This window comes from Molothrus aeneus, chromosome 5 (assembly GCF_037042795.1).
Source record: "Molothrus aeneus isolate 106 chromosome 5, BPBGC_Maene_1.0, whole genome shotgun sequence".
In the NCBI taxonomy this organism is placed as follows: Eukaryota; Metazoa; Chordata; class Aves; order Passeriformes; family Icteridae; genus Molothrus; species Molothrus aeneus.
In genome coordinates this window covers 56,202,704-56,226,529 of record NC_089650.1, presented here as the reverse complement: position 1 = coordinate 56,226,529, position 23,826 = coordinate 56,202,704, and the positions used below count along the sequence as shown (strand labels likewise).

At 38.6% G+C, this 23,826-nt stretch overlaps 1 protein-coding gene across 1 annotated transcript in view; it reads left to right on the top strand.

Annotated features, from left to right (window-relative positions):
* PRKAR2B (protein kinase cAMP-dependent type II regulatory subunit beta) overlaps positions 1 to 23,826 on the top strand; it is a 76,713-nt gene that overhangs the window by 38,535 nt on the left and 14,352 nt on the right. The window contains exons 3-4 of the mRNA XM_066550818.1: positions 20,283 to 20,335; positions 21,416 to 21,499. Coding sequence (XP_066406915.1) covers positions 20,283 to 20,335; positions 21,416 to 21,499 — 137 coding nt within the window. The remainder of the gene's footprint in view (positions 1 to 20,282; positions 20,336 to 21,415; positions 21,500 to 23,826) is intronic.

The following is a 23,826-nucleotide window of genomic DNA, read 5'->3' as shown; positions in this document are numbered from 1 at the left end:
CCTCCAGTTGTCCTCTCCAGCCCAGGGAAGAGAAATGAGTGACTGGCACATTGCTTTGGAGAGTCTCAGTGGGAGCACAAAATTCTTATACCTCAACAGTCATACTTTGTTTTCTGTTTTAACCTGAGTTTGCATTCATTATTGATAATCTCAGAGATCCAAATAACACACAATCAGAGAAGTTAATAATCTTCCAATGCTTTTACCAGGATGCTCAAAACTCATGATTTTGAAAGAAATACAATAATGGAGGTTTTTTTGGAATGAGAATGTATCCATGTTGCTGAAAGAAAGAGGAAGGATTTTAAAATAAATTTAGAGCAGGTGTATATTGATAGTCATTATTTAATAGTTCTGATCTTTTTTATCTAAAATATTTCAGTATCTGTATCTGTGATGATCTCCTCTTTAGTTGCTGTGCTATATTGTTCTTCCATACTTGTGTTAGGTTAGGGAGGTAGGCTCCCTCCACTGTAACTGATAGAGCATGAATCTGTAGGCTGTTGTATCTGCTTACCAGTTTTCCAAAACAATTCCATTCCATCTGTGACTTCATGTGGTTTGACCTTCATGCTATAGAAGATTTATTCTGAAGGATAAAAGATGAGTAAGACAAGGCATGTTTTACATAGCAAGTTGTTCAAAATGGAATTACAGTATTTGTTGTATTAATGTGAATGCATCCTTAAGGGGCTATGGTGAATAATTCCTTTTCTTGTTCTAATAACAATTTTGTGTGAAAGTGAAAAAGATTGATTTGTGGTGTCTTCACAATTATTGTGAAGAATTATAATGAGCATGCCAGAATGAAAAATTGCTGCAATTTTTTCTTTGCTACAATGTCACAATTCATTCATGAGGAAAATTGTATATATTTATTACATAGAATAGGAAAGAGAATTCATTGAGAAAATAAAGAAAAACGAACTTGCCAGAGGAAATATTAAATGGAAATGTTAAAGCCTTGTTTAGTTTTCTTGTTAAACCTGAGATTGCATGGAAACACTAACTCTTTCCCCTCTAGATACACAAGAAAATAATGAAAATTTGGAGATTCACTTTCAAATAACCAGTCACAGAGGAGGAACCCCCATCAGCCTAAACTCAAAGCTTCAGTCAGTCTTTGAAACCATCTTTCACTCTGAACATCATCTACACACTGCAACAAAATTGGGAGCTTATATCCTTAACATTGTTTTGCATGCAGTCTAGTAAGTGATGAGTGCATCTTTAAGGCACAAATTCAACGCCTACTTGTCAGCCTTTTCTCTCCTGATATCACAGTCTGAGTTTTGGAAATACAGCTTCTGATTGAAGCAGTACTTTAGCAAAACTGTGCTCTCTGAGCTGGGGACTTGGAACACTGAAAGGGAGAAGTCCTAAATAATAATTCCTTTCAAGTTTCTTATATCCTTGCCTGTGAGCAAGAGGGAGAGACTTTTTTTTTTTTTTGGTAGCATTGATCTGGGGACTACTTTCACCCCTATTCTCTTTGGTCCAGAGCTGAGTACATTTACTCTTTTGTTAATTTTTTTTGTCTATCCCATCACAGCAATATATTACATATAGCAATATATCATCATAGTAATATACTAATATCAAGGATAGTTTTGTAGGACACAATTTAATTTTTTAAGGCATTTTCCTTACTGAGAAGATAAGCACTAATCTTATTCTTTATTTTAAAAAACTGCCTCATTTATGCTGTCCATTTGGGAATAAGTTCCTGGGGAATGCCAGCCATCACGACTTCGAGATTTAGGCTCAAATAGAAGAGTCAAAAAAAGCAGCCAACAGCAGACAAAAATGTGTGTGTATGTATTTATAAAGATCATTGCAGAAATGTCTCCCTATATAATGCTTACCTACTGTTCTGTAGGATATTTAGGCATATCATAGAATCAATCATATTTTCTCATGGTTAGTGCAAAGGAATGTTTCAAATGCGAAATAGCTAAGAAGGAAAAGGAGAAATACTTACGCCTACTGTGTGGCATAATTACACTGAAAAAGATGAGATCCTAATCTAAAAGATCTTCTTCAGGTGTGCTCCTGAGATCAGTTTGTTCATGAGTAATTACAGCAGAGAATCTAAATTGTCATTGTGGTTCAGTAGTGCCCGATGACATGAATATGTGATTGCATGTAGGTGAAGATTGTACATTTTGTTAATTGAATTTCTTAGCTATGCAAGTCAAACCATGTAAGAAGAACAAGTATGGAGTGCCCCATAGCTCATCCTCATATGTATGGGGCTTGTTAGACCTGCACAGTTTCCTTCTTTAATATGCCATCCAGGAAATTGGTCTGTTGCAAGAATGAGGAAGGAAAGAGGTACAGTTCTTATGGGTCATTTCAAGAAACACAGTCCACGTGCAAAAATTACTAAAATACTGTTGGAGAGCTGCGGTCACGCAGCTGTCACAGAAGCAAAGCAGAGGCAGGAGCAACACAGTGTGACAATAGCTGATACACTGGGTTAGCAAGGGCCTGGAAGAGAGGAGTAGGAAGCCTGTGCTTGATGCAGTCAAAAAGAACAATTAAGTGGGATTTAGAGCCTTTGTGGTACGCCTACCACCAAGTGCCCAGCAGCAGAGCTTGTTGGGTGTGACACCCTCACTGCCTGCACTGTGCACATTCCCATCTCTGCAGAAAACCTGCCCTGAAAGGGAAGGAAGATTAAGACATGTGATGATACAAAAGCTGTGCTGCATAAAGGAGACAAAGACTGCCTGCTATTAGAGGCTGCTTTGCTGCAGTCTGACACAGATGTTAGCTATGTAAATCTCCATGCTAGCGCTCTGTACCTGCTGATGTGATCTGCAGCTCATGGTATCCTCTCACCCGACTCTGCAGCCAGTTGCTTAAAACCTTCTGCACAGAACTTGACTGGGGAATGGTCAAGAAACTGTAGATTTAAAGTTAAAAGCAACAGGGATAATTTAATTCCTGTAGATGCTCTGGCCCCCACAACAATGGAATATTACTGTCACCTAACATAGAACAAAAAGCTGTCCTGAGAAATTTATATATAAAGCACTTAATTGAATGGCACACAACCTTATGGTTTATGTTTTCCAGCTTTTTAAATTAGGTAAATCTAGCAAAATATAATGTGTAACTGTTGGTGTAGAGAGATGCTTTTAGTGGAACATGATGTTCATGATTTTGTTAAAAACAGTATTAATTTGGAAAAAATATGACAGTAGATGCAACCCACTAAGTAATGGTATCTGCTATACTTGCCTAAAAGCCATAAGCCATTTTGTCACATACTGTCATTAATTTATGTATTCTGACTTTCTAAGTAGAGTTTCTTACATGCTTTCTTTCTGATTAGACCTTGTGAAGACCAAGTCCCAGGGGTGCCAACTGGCTTTCTCTCTCAGTTGTTGTGGTGATGATTTCCCAAATGATTTTTTAATTTTTTTTTTTTATTTTGGTGATCAAGTTGGGGGGGGGAAACAATTGAAATTGTGATATAGTGCACTGACATTGTTTGAAATACTTGGTTTGAATTGCAAATTTTTCAAGAGTGTGCTGACTTTTCACTCAAAAAAAGTAACATTTATCAAGGTACAGAATGTTTTTATTGCATTAAAAAACTCTTTTCTCCTGTACTTGGCACTGGCAAGGACACGCTAGTGTTCAGTTTTGGGCCCCTCACTACAACAAAGACATGGAGGTGCTGGAGGGAGTCCAGAGAAGGGCAACCCAGCTGGGGAAGGGTCTGGAGCACAAGCCCTGCAAGAAGCAGCTGAGGGAGCTGGGGGTGTTCAACCTGGAGAAAAGGGAGCTCAGGGGAGACCTTACTGGTTCTACAACTGCCTGAAAGGAGGCTGTGGCCAGGTGTGGGTCAGTGTATTCTCCCAGGTAACAAATGATGAGGAGAAATGACCTTCAGTTGCACCAGGGGAGTTATAATTGGATATTGGGAAAAATGGATTCACCTAAAGAGTGGCGAAGCATTGGAAGAGGCTGCCCAGGGAAGTGATGGAGTTCCTGTAAGTGTTCAAAGAATGAATTGATGTAGGACACTGATATGTTTAGTTGGTATGGTGGTATTAGGTCAAAGGTTGGACTTGATGATCTTGGAGGTGTTATAAATGATCAAATTGGAAACCAAATTTATAAGAAAACTTAGCAATGATTTATCAGATCGTTAAGAAAATAGAATTTCGAGATAAAAAACCCACCACAGCCAAGGCAGCGTCAACCCCGGGTGCAGGCGCTGGGTGAACCTGGATCCGACCGACAAAGTGCCAGCGTCTCCCCAGTGGTTCACCCCGACTGCTTCATGCAACTAGCTTATATACAGTTTATTCTGCCTGAGGCAGGGATGACCAAATGTTCCTTTGTGTCCCTTCACATGTAGAACTGGGGCCATACATGTGCAGGAATAGACAAAGGTAAGCCCAGGTGTCTGGATGGTTGTCTGAACACTTCAGCAGAGCCTGCATTCACATGTAGCAGAGTGGTGCCCATGCTTGAGTATGGTAGATGCAATCTTCCCAGGTGCAGGTCCTCCTGAGTGGCTTAGACATTCCAGGGAAGTCAGCAATCATGGTCTGGGAAGTTTTCATTCATACATTAATAGACTTGATATTATTTTAACGGTTTCTGGGAATTACTTGAATAAAAAATAAGACTCTGCTCCCAGCCAGGGTGGTCAAAAACATAGCTTGGATTCTACAACATTTTATACATATATAGCATGAATTATCTCTACCATATACTACAGAGGTCTTTTCCAACCTTAATGATTATATGATTCTTTAGGTAACTGGACTTATATAATTTTGATTACTGAGAAGTGCCAGTAATACCCATAATTCTGGCATATCCGTATATTTCTGGCAAATAATTCTTAGGATGTACTACTTTGTGGTTCACCTCTGACCATAATGTCATTCTTATTTGGAGTTGGAGGAAGTCTTTTCAATATTTGTGACATTTTCAAAGCTGAAGGAAAATCAGTTTCAATGCTGGGTGACTTTTAGTTTAAGAACTGTGCATGTGATGAAATGGCTTTAAAATTTATCATTAAAAGATTTGCATTAAGGTTGAATGATTAAGTAGAAAAAAACCTTCTACGCCAAAAGTTATAATTGACTGATCATAAGTTGCCTTTTCTATAATGAATTTTTAGACCTTTGTATTCCAGACTAGGCCTTATTTTTTACAAGCACTAAATATGTCCCATCAATTTGAATGAGAAAGGAGGTGCTCAGCTGGGTGGAGGCTGAGGTGGCAAGTGGTTGTATTGTGCAAGAGAGGAAGCAAATTTCAGGGGCATTTCTATTCATTTCACACTTCTCATGCAGGGCTCTTTAATCAAAACACACGACAGAGGGATCATTTGCAAAGGCATTATTTATATGAGCAATTGGAATTGTCTCTATTTATAGACTGGTTGCAATCACACCCAACCACTGGGTTTCTTAGTGCATTTGTCATACAAGTGGTGCCAGCAGGAACTCTGTGTTTACTTCTCAGTCTGCCATTTTTAACAAATACTTCTTTTTGTGAAACTTCTCTGTTTTTCTTCCTGCTGTTGGTTTCATGACTGCAAAGCTAAAACTACCACTGTCCTTCCTTCCTGAGGGTAAAACCAGCACACTTTAATGAGTGGGCTGTGAAATTGCACAGTGGTGCAGGTGGGCACAGTGTAAGTAAGTGACTTAATGGAAAGCAATAATGTAACCCTGGGCTGGCTGCGTTAATGGGAGCAATTTGTTACCAGCCAACAGGGATGTCCATGTGCACCTTCTCTAACACCAAATGTTTAGCATCATAACTTTTGGAGGGTTTTAGCTGACGTTTTTATTTTGTGTTCTGCACTAAATGAACCTGGAGTGGCATGGCTTCATGTTGTCCTCTTGTTTTTGGGAGGATTGTGTCCAATGAAGAGCTATTCTGTTTTTCAGTTGAGTCATTGATCCTTTAGTTGGCAGACACAGACATGTATTGGGAACTGTCTGTTGTGTCTCTTTACCTTCCAACAGAGATTCTGGGGGGGACAGATGCACCAGCATGAGGGAGCAAAGTCTTTATCTCTGGTATATCTGCCCTTCTCTGTGTCTCACAGGCTAGCCATGCTCTCTCTCTGTACTGTGCTTTTATGTGGTGTCTCTAATTCTTTTAGAGTCACAGAATCATTACCAGGCTTCACCCTTACGGGTATATTATGTTAAAAACACTTAACTTCATGAGGGCTTAAAAATATGCTGGGGCCCTTCTGCTGTACCCACTGAAACCTGTTGCAATATTTATACATTTTAATAACTGATTAAAAAAAAAATTTAGTTTTCAAAGGTAAGTATATTTTGCTGAGAAGTTATGAATGGGTTTATATGATGAGGAAGATCTTAAAATTTCATCAACAGTTCACTGAATTTTTTTATCTTCCCTCTTACACCGAGCCTTTTCTTAGGTTTTCAGTGGTGACAGCATAATAAGAAACACCTTATTTTTAACTGTTCTTGAGAAAGAATAAAAGAAAATATGGCAAGCCTGTTTCTTACTAGGTGTGTTACAGTAGGAATTCATGCCTATTTTAGATAGTTTTGTTATCATCAATAAATTATTGTGTTTTTCTCTGGGCAGTACTCTATGTGACTATTGACAGTGTCTCTGTACATCCTCCTCCTTACTACAGATCACACATTATTTTCCCCTGGCAGTACCTGCAGGGACTCTATACCTGACCCGCCCTCGTCCTTGGAGGGAGGAGTGGGTTACAGCACAAGCTGTAACAAGTTCAGAGAGGTGTCAGATCCTGCAGCCACTCTGCAGAGTGAACCACTTTCTGCTTAGGCAGATTTTCTTCTGCATGATGGATCCTGTTCTTTTTGTTTAAAGCAGAAATGTCTTTATAATTTATGTCCATTGCTGTGAGACTTGAGAAGTTTAAAATCCATCTTTGATCCATATGAGAACTATTGCTTAGAAAGTGATGCATTCCTGCTGAATGCTAGAAAGTGATGCATTCCTGCTGAATGCTAGAAAGTGATGCATTCCTGCTGAATGCTCTATTCCCTGTTCTCTTAAATTCAGCAAGGTGTGGCATCAAGTGCCCGTGTGTCACAGGAGTGGAGCAGAGAAAGCCACCAAGGCTCACCTGGTTCAGGTGTCTGAGTTTCAGTGACCCTCTTGGTCACTGCCAGGGGCAAGCACCATCTGTGCATCTCTGAGACAAAACTGATTGGGATGTGGTTCCTAAGGTGACTCCTCAAGAGTATTTTTCCACACTTGTCATGATTAAGACGAGACCAGTGGAGCCCATGGAGCTCCAAGTCTGGTAATATGGATGAAACTTCTGTGTTGATGCTTTGTAGCACTGGCTTTCCAAATCTACACCCAGATATTAAGCATGAAGATATTAAGCAGCTTTCAGTGTTGGGCCCCTTTCTACTCCAGGTGCTGGAGTGAGTCCAGAGAAGGGCAACGGAGCTGGGGAAGGGTCTGGAGCACAAGTCCTGGGAGGGAGGAGCTGAGTGAGCTGGGGGTGTCCAGCCTGGAGAAAAGGGGGCTCAGGGGAGACCTTACCACTCTCACAACTGCCTGAAGGAGGCTGTAGCCAGGAAGGGATCAGCCTCTTCTCCCAGGCAGCTAGCCACAATAAAAGAGGACGTAGCCTCAGGCTGTGCCAGTGGACCCAGTTTTGTTTGGATATCCGGAGGGATTTCTTCACAGAATGGGTTATGAAACACTGGAATGGGCTGCTCAAGGAACTGGTGGAGTCACCATCCCTGGAGGTGTTCAAGAAAAGAGGGAACATGGAACTTGGTGCCATGGTCTAGTTGACAAGGTGGTGACCAGTCAGAGGCTGGACTTGATGATCTCAGAGGTCTTTTCCAATCTAACTATTTCTGTGAAAATAGTTTCAAATGCGCTACATAGAAGAAGAAATTTTTTTACCATAAAGCAGTAATGAACTCTGGTCCCTCTAATACTGGGGGCATTGGGATACAAACACCAATAGCATGCTCAGAGCTACAATCAATAGCATTTTTTTCTTTTATGCATCTGGATCGTAGCAGTTCCTGGAGCTTTTTCCCATATTTTGAGGATCATTCTTCTGTATATCCCATTATTATCCAGACTTTTAAGTTTCTTCATATTATTGATTTCTCTTTGTACATGTCTAAGATGGAAAATATTCACCAGACTTGAATCATCTATACACTGGCCTGTGTGTACTGTGCAACTTTGAGAGCTTCAGCTAGTTGTAAATAGCTTTGCTTTATAGGTTGGCCCACTGAAAGGCCCCTGAGAGTATAAAAAAACCCACACTGATTTATAAGTGTTTACACTAAGTATAGTACCTTCAAATTCATTTGTCACAGTATTCTAAGCGTGGCACTGCTTATTTTCAACACTTGTAGCTTTCAATTTTTATTGCTTTTTATTGTTCTCTATTTCTTTATAATTAGAATAGCTTTATTTAGCATACCAGCAGTGGGTACCTCAACAGCCTGATTCATTCAATTCAGTGTGGTTCATTCAGCCAGAATATTTTTGCTGTCTCCTAGTTGTGCTGTTATCTTGGTAACTTTTACACTGAATGATTATTTAGTCATTAAACCTGAAATTTCTAGAAGTCTGGAGGGAACTGTATGCAAATTAAATCAAGAAGTTCTTTAGTACTGCTGCTTACAGATGGGATGTTTATAAAGAACACAATCTCCTTGGGGTTCCTTCATCTTTCTATATGGCCTTCATTATTCCCTCTAAGTTTGATCTCTAAAAGAACATTCTGTTACAAATAATTGTTTTGGCCAAAGAAGCTAGATGCCACTCTGTCTTACAGTAAGGGTTCATTTATTCTTTGATCATTAACAGAGTTTTTGCTGAAAAGCAGCTGTAGGTAACTCGTTTCCTGGGAGAAAAGAGCTATAAGCCTGAATTCCAGCACCTGGCAAAGTGAGATGTTAACTCTTTAATTTGTGCTGTAATTCTAGGAGCTTTTGTGAAAAGTGGTTACCTGGGATACAGGATTTCTTAGAATATTGGTTTCAGTAAATGTGAAGCATTTGGCTCAGGTTAGGATCTTCAGTATTTTGCCCTTTCAAATTTAAAGGAATTGTAGCTTACATCTCTTCTCTCGTGAAGTAAAAATAGAAATAAAAATATTTCCTCCCTTCCATTCAGTAAAAACAATTTTATATGTATTGCTTTCCTGAAAGTATGGATTTCTTTTATATGCACAGCACAGTTTCAAGAGGAAACCAAGTTAGAAGCACATATTTTATATTTAGTTTTCAAAATGGCAAGTGCACTTTTTTCAGAGGTTTTCTGATATGGATTCAGTTGCTGAGAAATTTGCTGTATTTGCATTCATGTGCTTTTTCCTGTTGCCTTACAGTTTAATTTTCTGCTGAAATGGTGTGAGGTCGTGGTTGTGTAGGGGAATGCAAGAGCTGGTTCCAGTGGAGATCCTGTGTTTTAAGGCAAGAGACTAGGAGTTGAGGTTTGTGTAAGACAAGAAAGTCTGCAGAAAATGGAGAATACTGGAATATAGCAGGAAAGTATTTGTGGAGGTGTGCTCAGCTTTTTCCAAATAATGTGACGTAATTATTAAAAATTTGCTGCAGGAGGCCATTCATGCAATTCAGTAATTTCTTATTTAGGGAACAAAGCTCAATCTTTCTTGATCAGCTGCAGGTAGAGAAGGATGCTTTTGTCATCACAGTCATTTAGGTATGGAATAGACTGGGAAAGCCTATGGGAAAGTTTGGACTGGGAAGTCCAAACCAACTGTCTTGTCAGTCTGATGCTCTCTGAGGTCATATTGCCAAGTATTCATCAGTGAACTCCTCCTGCACACATATGGTATTTTCCTGGGGTTCATCTTTTCCTCAAGTGCAGAGTGGTTTTAAGTAAATACTGAGAAAATGGAGTTAAGTGATAGTGAGCATCATAAAAGAGTAATGCACCTTGGAGCATCCTATGTGTGCTGATGACACGTTATCCAGCCATTCTGCATCCTCTTGTAATAGTATAAAACAAGATGGAGTGAAATGGCACTGTGGAATTCTGCAAGATCCACAGATATAAGAAGAAATAAAACTGCATTCACAATATGCAGGAAAAAGATAGATATGTTTGTGTGTTTGCCCATTTAGTCTTTTGAAAACAGTAGTATTTAGTTCATAATGGTGCTAAATGTGTATGTGTGGGAGAGATTGAGGGTATTTAGAAAGCTGAAAATAAAAAAATGCCCCTTTTTTAATGTCCTCAGAGTGCACTGTCTGCATTTCCCATTGACTAAGGACTTTCTGAGAAATACTAGTTTCAAGCAGTGACAGGTCATTAGCTGAATGAGTGGAGGCTTGGGGTTTTTTCCTCTTAGAAAAGATTAGTTCTGTGAGACCTTGATGCCTTTTTTCTTGTTCTGAGTGTTAAGCAGTCCTGCAGTTACAGACAACTTCTATTATTAAAATATAATTGTGGGAATCTGTGTTTTCAGGGTGATTATTGTCCCTCCTGTTCTTGGAGTGATAATATTTGTAGGCCATTTTTTGGCTTGTTACAGTTGTCTGTCTGGTGTTGCAGATGCAGGTGAGCATGTACTGATGGCTATGTGGGACTTGCTTTTTTACCTTGGTGTGTAGTTACCAGTATTATTTCATCACAGCACTTTATATTTTGACTATGAAAAAGTAAAACAGCATATATATTATTTCATAGTTTTGATTTGTCTTCTCAACTTCCTTTGGCTTTTTGAAAAGAATCCTGTCAGCAGAAAGTCTTGACTTTATATTTTGGAATTGTTGAGAAAACAGATGTTCAAAATCAACCATTTTCAAAACTTGGCAGAAATATTTTCCCTAATGTTTTTTGTCTACCTGTCTTCCTGTTATATCTGGAACCTGTTTAGTAAGTTTGGTTTATCATATTTCTTATAGAGGATTATGTGAGCATGGCTTACCCATTCAACCAAAGCCAACATACCTAAAATCAGCATGCTAAAATTCCAGGAGACAAGCTCTGTTAGCTTATTCTCATTTCATTTTGCCTAGCAGCCTGGGCCCAGGAGGAATGAGGAGCATCTCATTACAGAGTAGCTGGGAATGTAGAATGTAGGGCACTTCTGGAAAATGGGAGTGGTGGGTTTAAGCTTCCTTCCCTTGGTCCCATAGGGTGAAAACCAAAGGTAACTTTGCTATAGCAACCATTATTTCAGAAAAGATGATTTCACCTCTTTTTTAGGTGCCTATTCTCAGCTTGCTGTTTGAATCCCATATGGCTGCAGGATTTTCTGTGAAGCCTGTTTGAGGTTGAGTTTTGCACTCCCTTAGCTGCCCAGACCAAATCTTCACTCTGTGTGGGATCACAGGCTTTGACATGTGCCTCTGAAGAACTCTGGAATTTATGACTTAGGCATCATTCCAAAGGGTCACAGGTGTGTTCTGGATTTGGAATTAGGTGTACCTTCTCCATTTTGCTGGATGGTAGATTGTACTGTGTAGCATACTATCATACCATAATACCTACTATTGGCAGGTTTTTCACCTTATCTGTTTAGATAAGTTTTAAACTGGTCAAATCCCCTGGCAGGACACTGAGACAGGCTTGTCAGAGTCAATAGTTTTGGATTTGTCTCTACTCTCCCTACAGCCACTCTTTACACGAGTTTTGGAGGTCACCTTCTGTTGTCTTCCCTCAATGAAATATTTTTCTGCTTTCTTGAATTTTTTAATATCTTTAAGTCTCCAGTTATCAGTGATTATTTTCTTTGTCACTCCTAGCCATTTTCTTCCCCTCACTACATCCTTTTTATAGATATCAGATCTTGTTTTTGTCTTTAAACACTAGCACATAAAATAGCCATAAATATGTCCTTTCACAGAACAACCACCACCTTTTTGTGGCATTAGTCTTTGTAACTTTTTGCAGATCCTTGACACAGATTTTCTCATGTATTTTCACTCCTGTCTTCCAGCTGCTGTCTACATAGCAGGTTCTTTTCCCTTAAATACATATTCTGAGAGGTGCTACCATTGTCCCAGACAGTTTTTGGTTTTAACCCACTTTAAATGGGCTAACAAAATGAGCAAATATTAGGTTGCATTGTTCAGAATGTGTTTTTTTAACAGATGCAATTTATATTTGCTCACATTGTATGTAAAAGATAATAATTTAGTCTTTCTGATATCATCCTAATGCTGACTTCTCAATGAGAAAAAATATCTGTGATTGAGGTACTATGTAATCACATCACTGTATGGCTTGATATGAAATGCTAAATATGGCAGGAAGAGCTGGGTGCAGTTCTGTGCTCTGTTTCTATTCTGTAGTACTAGCAAATATAAAATTGAAATGTATGCAGAGAGCTCTGTGTCTGCTCAGGCCTTGTCAAATATTTATGCATATTTTATATATATATCCCAAATAACACACTGTAGCACTGTGAACTGCTGGGCTTGTATGAGAATGGGAACAGAAGGTTACACAAGTCAACATCAGAGTACAGTGTGTTGCTACATGTTGTGCTACTCCTTATGCTGTAGTGGGAAAGCTTATGGAGGAAGTACTATAGTGCATGGTATATATTGGCAAACTCTTCTGGTGGAAGTAAATCTACTTTTGTGATGATTTTATTGTTTAATAACTACCTGCAGTGTTCTGGACACTGTAATGCATGTCTGTACTGGTTTTCACTAGCCAGACAGATGAAACCAAGCATTTCCTGAGAACCAAGTGAAACTGTCTCCTGCCATGAGCCAGAAGCCTGGCTGGGGTTGTTTTTTTCAGCTCCATCATGATAAATTGCACAAATATTGAAAGAACTGAAATAGGACTAGAAAGAGGACTAAGTACTGTGGAAGTCCTTAGGGAAATTCAGTTAAAACTCCTTTCTGGTGCCCTATTTAAAAATAGGGAATTCTTTCAGCTCCTTGTGCTGAAGTTTGAATAGATAGTTTCTGTGAAGGAGCCTGCTTAGTGATTCAAACCCCTATGACTTCAGGGAGTAGTGTGTACATCTTTGACCCAGCAATGAGTGTGCTAGCTGTGATCCAGAGTGCTTTGAAGCAGAGGAAGGTACTGTGGTTTAACACATCACAATTATCACTTTTACATACTAGATAATATTAAGACACTTGTGCAAAGGTGTCCGCACCTTTGAATGACTCAACTGGAATGAAGTTATCAAAAAATGTCTTTCTGGGGCTTCTCATGTTTCTTCAAATGGGCTTTCATAGTGATCAGTAGAATCTTGATGAAACTTCTGCTTCATTGTGAGAAATTTTAAAATATGAATAAACCCTATGTGGACTTTTAAAGAGAATCCATGGGAGGTTTTATGACTCACTATTGGCATGGACCTCCTTCAAGATGCTACATGTTATGTTAGATAGTTTTTCAGAGATGCTTGAGGAAATAGCTTGTCGTTCAACACATTAGAAATAGCACTGGTAGCAGATGGCCAAGAGAAAATGCTGTAGAAAAGTTGATTGTGTGACTCTGATTTCTTGCAAGTGTGTAGTGCAGGCTGGGCAAGGTCTTCCAGCTCTGGCAAAATGAGGGTTTTGCTACTGAGATGTGTAGCTGAGCACAGCCCTGGTGTTTGGTAGGTGATGGTGACAATGAAGCAATGTTTGGAGAATTGCAGCCTGAGCACTGACAGCAAGAGTAGGTACCTGTCCTTCACGAGCAGCTGATCCTGAGACAGACTGTCTTGGCAGTGCTCCCAAGACTCTGATTCAGTCAGTTCCTGCCTAATGAACTGAAGACCACTTTCCTGATAATTAAGAAGAAACAAGCTGACTGGATTTCATCCAGCTTCAGATTTTTACACTGACATTCTGAGCACTTAGTTATTGGTGCTAGGTAGTTGACTGCTCAAAAGTCACTATCCCCCAAGTCATGTGGATTGGAGGGGAAATTTATTTTTGGTTTGTTGTGTATGAGGAAATCTCTACAATATGCATGTCTCTCTGATTGCCAGACCACTTTTTCTGAGTGTACATACTTTTATTTCAGTTTGGATGGCATCTCTAATGTAAATGTTCTATGTCTGAAAGGCTAATAACACAGAATTGCAAGGTATCAGGCATTCTGTGTATTCACCTATTATGCCTAGATAAAGTTTCAATTTTGTGACCCCCTCAGGAGTAGGCACTTCACAGACTTTTTGAGAGTATCATGGAAGTGATAGCCCCAGCAAGCATGCTTTGTTCCAAATTAGTTTATATTCAAAGTAATCTAAAATTCTTGAAATAGTTCCAGGGTTTGGCCCAAATGGTGGGTCTCAGCAACAGAGCCACTTGGTATTGCCTTATATCATGCGTGGAAATCAGATAAATTTTATCTGTCTCATTTCATTGTACACTCAGATAGATTAGAGGGTTGAGCAGCCTTTCTCTGGGCTGTTCTTCAGTCCTCATGTGTGCTCACAGCTCTTCAATGGCATCTTCCATGTGGAAGATCTTTCCAGTCAAAGCCAAAAAGACAGAAATAATAATGGTACTTGATAGCTGTAAGTTGAGACCATGACTGGTTATTTCTCTCTGCTACCACCCCCAAAGGGTTGCTTTTGTTTGAATAAAAAATACTTATGGAATTGGAGTTCTGGGGTACAGGGCTGTCTTTCCAATTCTTCTAGTGGTAGGAACTGGTGAGATGTCAGAAAATAGAGTTCCATGTCAGAAACTTTGGAGGTCCAGTAGTATTTGTCTAATTCAGTTTAGAACTACCACCTGCTCTGCAAGGAGTGTCTGTGTACCATATTTCTCATGCAAGAGAAGTAAATCCTGACACAACAGGAAAAATCTCATACTGTCATTAAGTCAAATTAGCAATTTCCATACAGTTAAGCAGGGGAAGTGATGTTTTTACTGTAAGAGGGAGTGGGCATAGCTGCCATAGACAGGGATGTTTATAGGGCTGTATGACTTGCTGGTGGAGCTACAGCAGCTGGAGATGGTCTGTTTCCATGCTCCAGCCTGATAGTTGAGCTGGCAAAACTGCAGTCTTGATTTAAATGTGATGAAAAAATATTTTCACAGCTCTTCTTCTCTTGAAAAATTCTTTCTAATACAAATTATGTCTTGGGAGTTCTGTAGTTAGGAAAAAATACATGTATATTGATTGGTTTTCCTGCCATGTTTTGAATAAAATACATTATTCAGTGATTATATATGAATTGTTACTGATTTCTTTATTGATAGCTTCATTTCATGTTGCATCAAGGGAGCAAGAGAGCATGACTAATATGTTTTCTGATCTTAAAATTGCCAACTGTATGTTAATTTCCATTTTAGAATTCATTCATGGCTGGATTGACTGTACTGCTGATTTTGAATGTAAAGCATATTTACCAGGTGAAAACTAGAAAATTGACTTTACTTGGAGTGACGAGTTAGAAATTATCAAAGTTCACCTCTGTCTTGCTGACAAAGCAATCCATCTAGAGTAGTGCACATATTTCAGTGCATGTGTATTTTCATAATACACTGTCTTTTGACAGTTCATTTTTCTTACAAATACTTTGTCTTGATGTATTTGGGTTTGTTGGTATTTGTGTCCATCTTGGGGAACTATATGTGAAACATAACCCTCTGCTGGAAAAACTGAAAAAAAAAATTAATTTCACTTAGCTGAGCTTAGCAACCAGTGGAGAAGTATGTACAGTGTTTGTACCACTGTTTTTTAATGCCACAATTATGTGTGGGTTGAAATATGTCCCTAAGAATAGTAGTAGGATTGCTTTTTGAGCAATGATGTGAATATTGCATTCAACTGGCACATAGCAAAACATGGCAGGGCATCTGAGCTTGGTAAAGTAGCATGGACTGAGTACTGCTGGGATGTGGAATGAGCTAGAGAGGTAAAAAAATAAAATATTGAACACTGTGAGTATTTCAGCCACCAGCACTGTGCAGTCATTCAGAATAATTAATGGCTGTGGTGCCAGTCATTAGTCATGGTCATGGTGCCTTAGGGAAAAGAGATGGGGACCACAGACTGTCTCCTTGGAATACATGAAATAATACAGAAGGCATGCTATTACTGCATGAGCAGCCTGTCATCATCATCAGAGGGTGAATTCCTTTGTTTTCCAGGAAACACATACTAAATGGAGAAGTGGGGGAAACCAGTCTTGCAGCTTGTTGTGACTATTAGGACTCATCTCAAAAGGGATAGGAATTGCCTCAACCAATAAACCATCTTTTTAATTAATCCCATTTTAGTCTGGGCATGTAATGCAGGTCAGAAGAATCACTTTGTTAAAGTGCCTGTTTCTCTCCATTGGCTGTAACTGGAATCCAGATGACTTGTGCAGGTGGTGCATGGCTGTGTAAAAAGCATCTCAGCTCTAGATGATTCTCGTGTGCCAAACCCCAGTGTTCATGTAATAAAATTCAGTGAACCATAGTAATGTCAGAAATGGTATTTTAAGAAGCAAAATAAAATGGATCGAGTATTTCCATGAGACATCTAGTGGTATGCACTTAGAAATAAATGTCTTACTGAAATAAGAAATGAAGGAAAGAAAATTTCATATTTAAAACAGCAGATTCACAGCATTGGTATTTTCTTTGTGACCCAAATAAAGGCAAAATAAGTACAGATTTGTAACCAGAAAAGTACATTTCTTATCATAGATGATAGTAATAAATCCATTTAGAATTTGGGCCTATGGGCACTAGTCAGGAGAAACTCAGTTCTTAAATATTGTGTCCATAACCACTGATAAACAAGAAATATTTAATGAAGGAACTTGCTGATAGTAGCTACTGGGACTAACTGAAATGCATTTATAGCAGAGAAGAGTTGTGCAGAGACACAAGCTGACCCAGAATAAATACCTCAGGAATATACTCTCCTTCTGGACTGATCCTGCTACATGAAAGGGACATAAGGTGATTCAGGATGGGCATGGATGAGAAAAATTCAATTTCTTTTGTGTGTTCTGGAAGACTTAAATGTTCAGCTAGGCCCTCTGAGACCTGTCAGTTCTGGCATAACAGTATCAAAGCTATTAAATGAAATTCCTGATTTGTTTTAACTCTTTTCATGTAGAGGTAAGGACAAGAGGTGCCTGTAGCTCAGGTTGAAGCTCACTCCATGCTCCCAGCAGCACACTGGGACACGGATTGCTGGCTCCCATGTACACATATGTGCACTAGGGCACAGCTGAAACAAAATAGTTATTTACATTGTGATGGGTTAGATGGTGCTTACTTGGCATGGTATTATTGTTGCTCTTCAAATCAAATCCCCTGAAGTTTATTTCTGACAAGATTGTAGTAATTGTAGTACCATTAAACAGTCTTTAGCAACATTTTGTTTATGTAGAAATAAATTATTATAGTCGTTCAAGAGATTGCAGACTTCCTTTTGTGGGCATTTGTAATTATTTGGGACCAAATCCAGTTTCCAGTAAACTGGACAGGAATCTCACTCAGTTCCAGAGGGACTTGTGTCAAGTTTCTTTAGGTTTTTGAAGATGCCAAGTTTTATAAAATTGAGATTTTAGTTGAGTGCCTCATACAGGGGGGACCAAGACTTTGCTTACTATGTGCAATGATGTACTTTACCATGAAATCTTTTTAACTGGATGTGGTAATGAGGAGGATGATGGGTATACTTGGTTACTAGTTTATAAGTTGTTTGTATAATAACATAGGAAGTATGGGGAATTAACAAGAGGACACCAAATGTTAATTCTTGAGCAATACTGTGACTGAACTGGCCTAGCAAAGACATGGTGGGAGGACAGGGAGGAGGAAGAGGCTGTTGTATATTTTGGTTCAGATATTTGTGCTGTGACCCAGCTGAAGAGGGAGTTGGACATACAGATGCTCTGTGAGTAATAATAATAATAATAATAGGAAAAAGCTCATGGGCTCCATTGTTATGCAGGCATTGCACAGACCACCAAACAGCTCAGATAGGTGGGGATTTTTATTGTCAGGGTACAGGTGATGGTGAAAATGAGTGATTTTAAAAAACAGTCACCTGCTGGAAGCCAATGAAGGAGAATACCAATGTGCTTTGCTATGCATTTATGACCAAATTTTGAGTCAGTGGGAAATGTAATCTAAAGGGGAGCTATTATATTTCATACCAACTCTAAGGGAGAAACTGTTAAAGAATTGGGAGAGAAAAGGCAGGTTGAGTGAGAATCATCCTGCAACTGACTCTCAGATTTCAGGAAGGGAAAGAGGTAAAAGAATTAGAACAACAGGTTTCAAGGGAATATGAGAGGACAGTGGGCAAAACCTCTTTGTAAAGAGTCTCAAGAAAAGAAGTTAAAGAATTTAACTTGTTTGTTCCCCAAAGAAAAATTATAAAGAGAAAAAATGCAAATTGAGACAGCACAGGAGAAGGACAAAAAGCATAGTAAAATAAATTTGTCTGAGATATTAGAAGCTCATTTATGTCAAGCGCAAGAAGGAACCATGTACAAAATTAAAACTAGTTTGGATTATTTAGAACAAATACAAAAGAATAACAAATACAAAAGATGCAGAGAAAAAACCCAAACCAAAACACATAAAAGAAGCTAAGACCAAAAAATGTGTACAAGAAAAGATTGTGCACACAATAAGTACATGAGGAGTAACAGAAATGGTTCTGGAATTACATTTTTAGTAGGAGCACGTTCGAGGAAAGTGTTGCTCTAGTGATTAACAGAAGCACATTGGTCTTCACTAGTGTTATTTTGGGTATATGGAAAAGAGCCTAGAACAGAGAAAGGACAAATCAGACAGTACTCAATGTGTTAGGTGTTCCCAGGTTAGCTGTGCCTCAGATTTGCTATACTTGGAAACTGGAAGAATTTTCTAAATTAGTCTCAGCCCTGTTAGCAGTTACCATTGAGAATCTGAAGAAGAAAAACGAGTGTGAAAAATAGAAAAACACATCCCTAAAAGGAGGTAGGAGCTATGGATGGAAGAGACCTGTCACGGATTTGCAGATCATTTTTGTTCCTAGAAAAATTACAGACAAATATTCATTTTGTAAATACCTGGAGGAAAGTAACAAACAGCAATCAGCATGGATTTGTTGGAACTATCTAGTACCCTGTAACAAGAGATTAAAATTTGTGGATTAAAGAAAAGGAGCAGATGCCCTACATTTTCATTTTAAGAAATGAAATTCTGAATACTGTCTTACAAGAGTTCCCTATAAACAAGCTAGGGAACATCAAGCAGTATTTATATGTAAGTTGCATGAGGTATAATTGCACAACTGGTTAGATAAGGTAAACCCCAAGCAACTACTGCTGTTTCACTCATGTATTCCACAGGAGTTTATTTTAGAAACTGGTATGTTTTTTCAGCAGTAATCTGGATTATGTTTTAGACAATATGCTTATTAAATTTTCAGTTGTCACAAAGCTGAGAATGAATTGGAAGGATGCCAGAGAACAGGATTAGAATTGAAAATGATCTTGAAATGGCTTTGAAAATAAAGAAATATTTAGCAGGTGTAAGGGTATGGTGTTATACTTGGGCAGAATAGCCATAGACAGGCACAGGAAAGATGGTTAAGCAGTGGGTTTTGAAAATTATACATGTCATAAATATTACATGCACAGACATAGTCAAGGTATTGAAGAAGACATGGATGGATGAAAAAGACATATAGCCTGAAAAATTTAAGGAGTAATTCATCTGATGTACTCAGTGTTCTGCTTGATTCAAATACTGGGACCAGTTTGAGCATCACATTTCAATAAGGATATAGCTGATTAGAGGGATTTCAGGGATTGGCAATAAAGATGGTTAGAGAGCTAAAAACAGGACTTGCAAGGAAAAAAAATCAAGAAACATCTTTGAAAGTAAAGGGTAGGTAGGAACAAAAAGTGTTCAAGTATGTGAAAAACCCCAGCAAAGCACCTTGAGCCAACCAACCAACCAACCAACCATCCAAAGAAACACACCCTAAACCACATTGAACCTACACAGATGAAGGGAAAGATCTAATCTCTGCATCCTTTATAGATAGTTTAAATTATAAGAGAAAGAATTAATTTAGACATTGAAAAAACATTCCTGACCATTAGGTGAGATACTTAGAACAAGTTAGGTGAGAAATTGGTAAGCATATTAGCAGTCTTTCAAAACAGGGCAAGCATATCCAGAAATGATACAAAAGTGTAGCTTTGTTACATCTGCAGTTTGGAGTTGACTTGCTCTGGACCCTCTCAGCAGTTTTACATTACTGTGTATTATTGCTGTGCCACACAATGCATTCTCTGTTCTGTAAATCCTGTGAAACACTACTGTAATTGGAATTAAGATTATGCTTTCTTTTTATTTCAGTGTGTGCAGAAGCTTACAATCCTGATGAGGAAGAGGACGATGCAGAATCTAGGGTACTTCATACTTAGAGTCAAATACTTTTTCAATTCTCAGGCATTAAATTTAGGAGGAAAAATGTAACAGCTTTACCATTTCTTTCAAAAAACATTGTTACTGTAATATACTTTACTAATCTCCTGGGAGTTTATGTTAAAGGAACATTTAAAAATTCTCTGTAATAGTCACCCATGTGGAACTTGATGTATTATTCTTAATTACCAAACCTGTGGTACCTGGTTAAGGAAACATTTTTGTGTAATTATATTTACCCAGAGAGCACCTGCTTCTAAAAACTCTACTTGATGTCCTCATAATCTTGCAGTAGCTTCCTTTTTCAAAAGGCAGAAAAAAGTTAAACTGAAAAATTGCTAAGATTTTTCTAGGTACAGTGTGACAAATGAGGAACTGCATTTATTTCTTTTATTTGTGTCACTACTTAGCTTTTAAGATGAAATAGCATGAGTTTCAAGAGAATTTTAATTGTTTATATTCTGCCTAATTTTCAGGCTTGTAACACTGTCCAAAAGGTTACCCTATGGTATTACAGCTATACATAGCATATCTTGGGAAGAATATGAGTTGAATAACTTGATTGATACTCAGATGAACCAGACACTGGTACTTTAGTAAATCTCTGGCTCACTCAGATAGTGTCAAATCTGTTGTTTACTCTGTGAACTTCTGATAAAAATTTAACACAGATACTATTTCACACAATATTCTTTAGGAAGTAGTCATGGCAAATGGCTGAATGGAATAGTGGTGCTTTTTATAAAACATGCATGCCCCAAATATGACTGGAGATTGGTAGCAATAGTGTAGATAAAGGTGTCTAGAATGGCTTGCAGAAATGAACTGGATTCCACAGGTGTAAAGATCTTGTAAGATTAAATACAGCAGTGTTTCATTTGCTAATGCTATGGTGATACCATTTTATCATTGAGTGTTTATTCAAATCCTGAAGGTTTTGAAATGAGAGAGTTATGAATCATGGCCAAAATATTGTGTAAAATGCTTAGTTGAATTAGCTCAGTCCTTCAGCTAGTGCTACTGTATGATAATCACTCTAAGAGCTTCTGTGTTCTATCCCTCAGATTATTCACCCCAAAACAGATGATCAAAGGAACAGGCTGCAGGAGGCGTGCAAGGACATCCTTCTTTTTAAGAATCTAGACCCGGTAAGAAATTCTTGGTAATGAGCAGCATTTAGCAGTGCTGCTAAGAATTGTTTCTTTTGAGCTTTGGAACAGAAATTTACAGATTTGACTTCTGTAACCTCTTCAGTATGCTTTTTTGGCCATTTAATAAATTCCAGAAATGCCTTTTTTAAAAACTGATACGTTGCATAGAGTCTTTTGTTTACCTCCACATGTGATAATATTGAAATACATTAATATGAATCTGTACGTTCATAAAAATGAATATATTAATTGTGTTAATTATTGTATTTTCTTATTTTAAATCTTTCTGTACACTGATGTCTATAAACATATCAGTTAACTGGAATGTGTAAGTTTTTTCTGTTATTTTTTAGCATCGAAAGGTGCTGAGTGCTCTATCAAAACAGAAAATTACCCCCAAAGCCTTCAGTTTAGCTATGGATGTAATTGAACAAGTGAATTATGAAATAGAGGGAAAGAGAAAGGTAGCAGTGATGTGTTTACATTATTATTTTGCTTAATGTAGATACCATAAAAAAGCTTCAGGTAATTTTCTTCCACGCAAATAATTTCTTTCTGTTTTGTATAAAAACAACCATGAGCTTTTAAGAAAGCCTAAATGTACTGAATGAATGATCTGGATCAGACAAAGGTGATAATGCTACCAAAAAAGCACACAGGATTGTTTTAGGGAAAAGGTGAGTGTATCAATCAAAACATGCATACTGAGGTTAGGATGACTCACAGCATCCCAAATGCTTTCTCAAGAGGTTTGATTCAGTGCTGTCAAGGGAGGGAGCATGAGGGAAAGAGAAACAATTATGTAGATTTTTAAGTATGAGAACAGAAAGTTTAAAATTTGATTCAAGAGGGAGTTAATGGAAGGACCAGCCTGCAGCTCTGTTTGGAAGTCAGGTGCTATTACAGAAAATGCACATTAATTTGTGCTGCAGGTTTCCAGCTCCTGCTTCTCTCTGCACAAAGACTGAACCCTGGCCCTGGGTCCTGTTCCCTTAGAAGCCCTGAGGAGCAGTCAGCCACAAAGCCCCAGCTAGCAGAAGCCTGGAGTCACTGTTATGGAAGGGCAGCAGGTCTCAGCATGGGTGCTCATACATGGGCATTCTTGGGACAGTGGGATCCTGACACAGGTTTCCTCACTCCCTCATGCTGTCTGGTTAATAGGTAGTTAATCAGCTGTTCCACTATACTTGTTCAAGCTAAAGCCATGCACTCATCTTCCCTTCTGCTCCTCAATTATTCTTCTAAATAGCTTCAGGGAATCAAAGTCATTTGTAGGTATCTGGACACGAAACTGCTTTATTATATATTTTTGTTATTGTTGGTGTGTCCTGGCTTCCCCTTGGCTGGACCATCTTACATTATGGCATTTTGGCAGACCCCTCTTGGTTAAGCTCTGAGCATTTCTCTCTTATGAGCCCTGCAACACGATGGATTATTGTGTGCTCCTAGAACCTGCAGTGGTGTTAACAGGGCTTACAGCATCAACCCTCTGGATGGGATCTGCTTTGCATTACAGCAAGAGCTAGATCTTCTGTCTCAATGGTCATCAGCCACTTGGTCTGCAGAATAGGGGTCTGTTGGCTGTATTGTAATGTTGTGTAGACATAGAGCATGAAACTACTCCAGTGTGGGCACCTGATGGGCTTTATCCAAGGATGAATTCTTCCAAGGAATACTGAGGGATTATTTCCTTGTTTATGAAGCTCTTCTCAGGACTGTGCTTGCTGTCTTGATACTGATGTTTTGAACTATTTTAAAAAATTCTTCTTATGAATCAGTTCCTTGTAATAGCTAATAGTTCCCACAATCTGTTCCAGGTGTTTAGCAGAAGACTTCCCAGCTGAGTTCTCACTTTGAGGTCTGCAATCCAAAGCCTCAATATGTGCTCTAGGGATCTCCCAAGTCTTGTTCACCCCCTTTTGCTCAGATTGTCCAATGGATTAAGAACACTTCCTCCTGCTTGAAATCCTTTACAGGCAGCATTCTGGAAAGCTGAGTGAGCTAATTTTTGAAAAAGACTTTTCCATTACAATAATTTTATTCATAAAAACACTGGAAAACTACTGAGCTCTGAAGGGAGCAAAGATATTAAAATGTAGCCTTCTTAAGTCTGGTTTGTTCCTTCTGTGGAGCCAGGATCTGTAGTCCCTGGGGAACTTCTCCCACTCCTCCTTCTTGTTCTGTTTCTGAGCAGCAGCTCAAGGGCTCTGCCACTGTAGTTGCAGTAATTAAATATTCCTGTGCCAGCTCTCTTCCTCACCTCTGCATCTCCATGAGAGATGCTGCAGTTTACAGAGTGGTCTATTAGCAAAAACCTCGTTCAT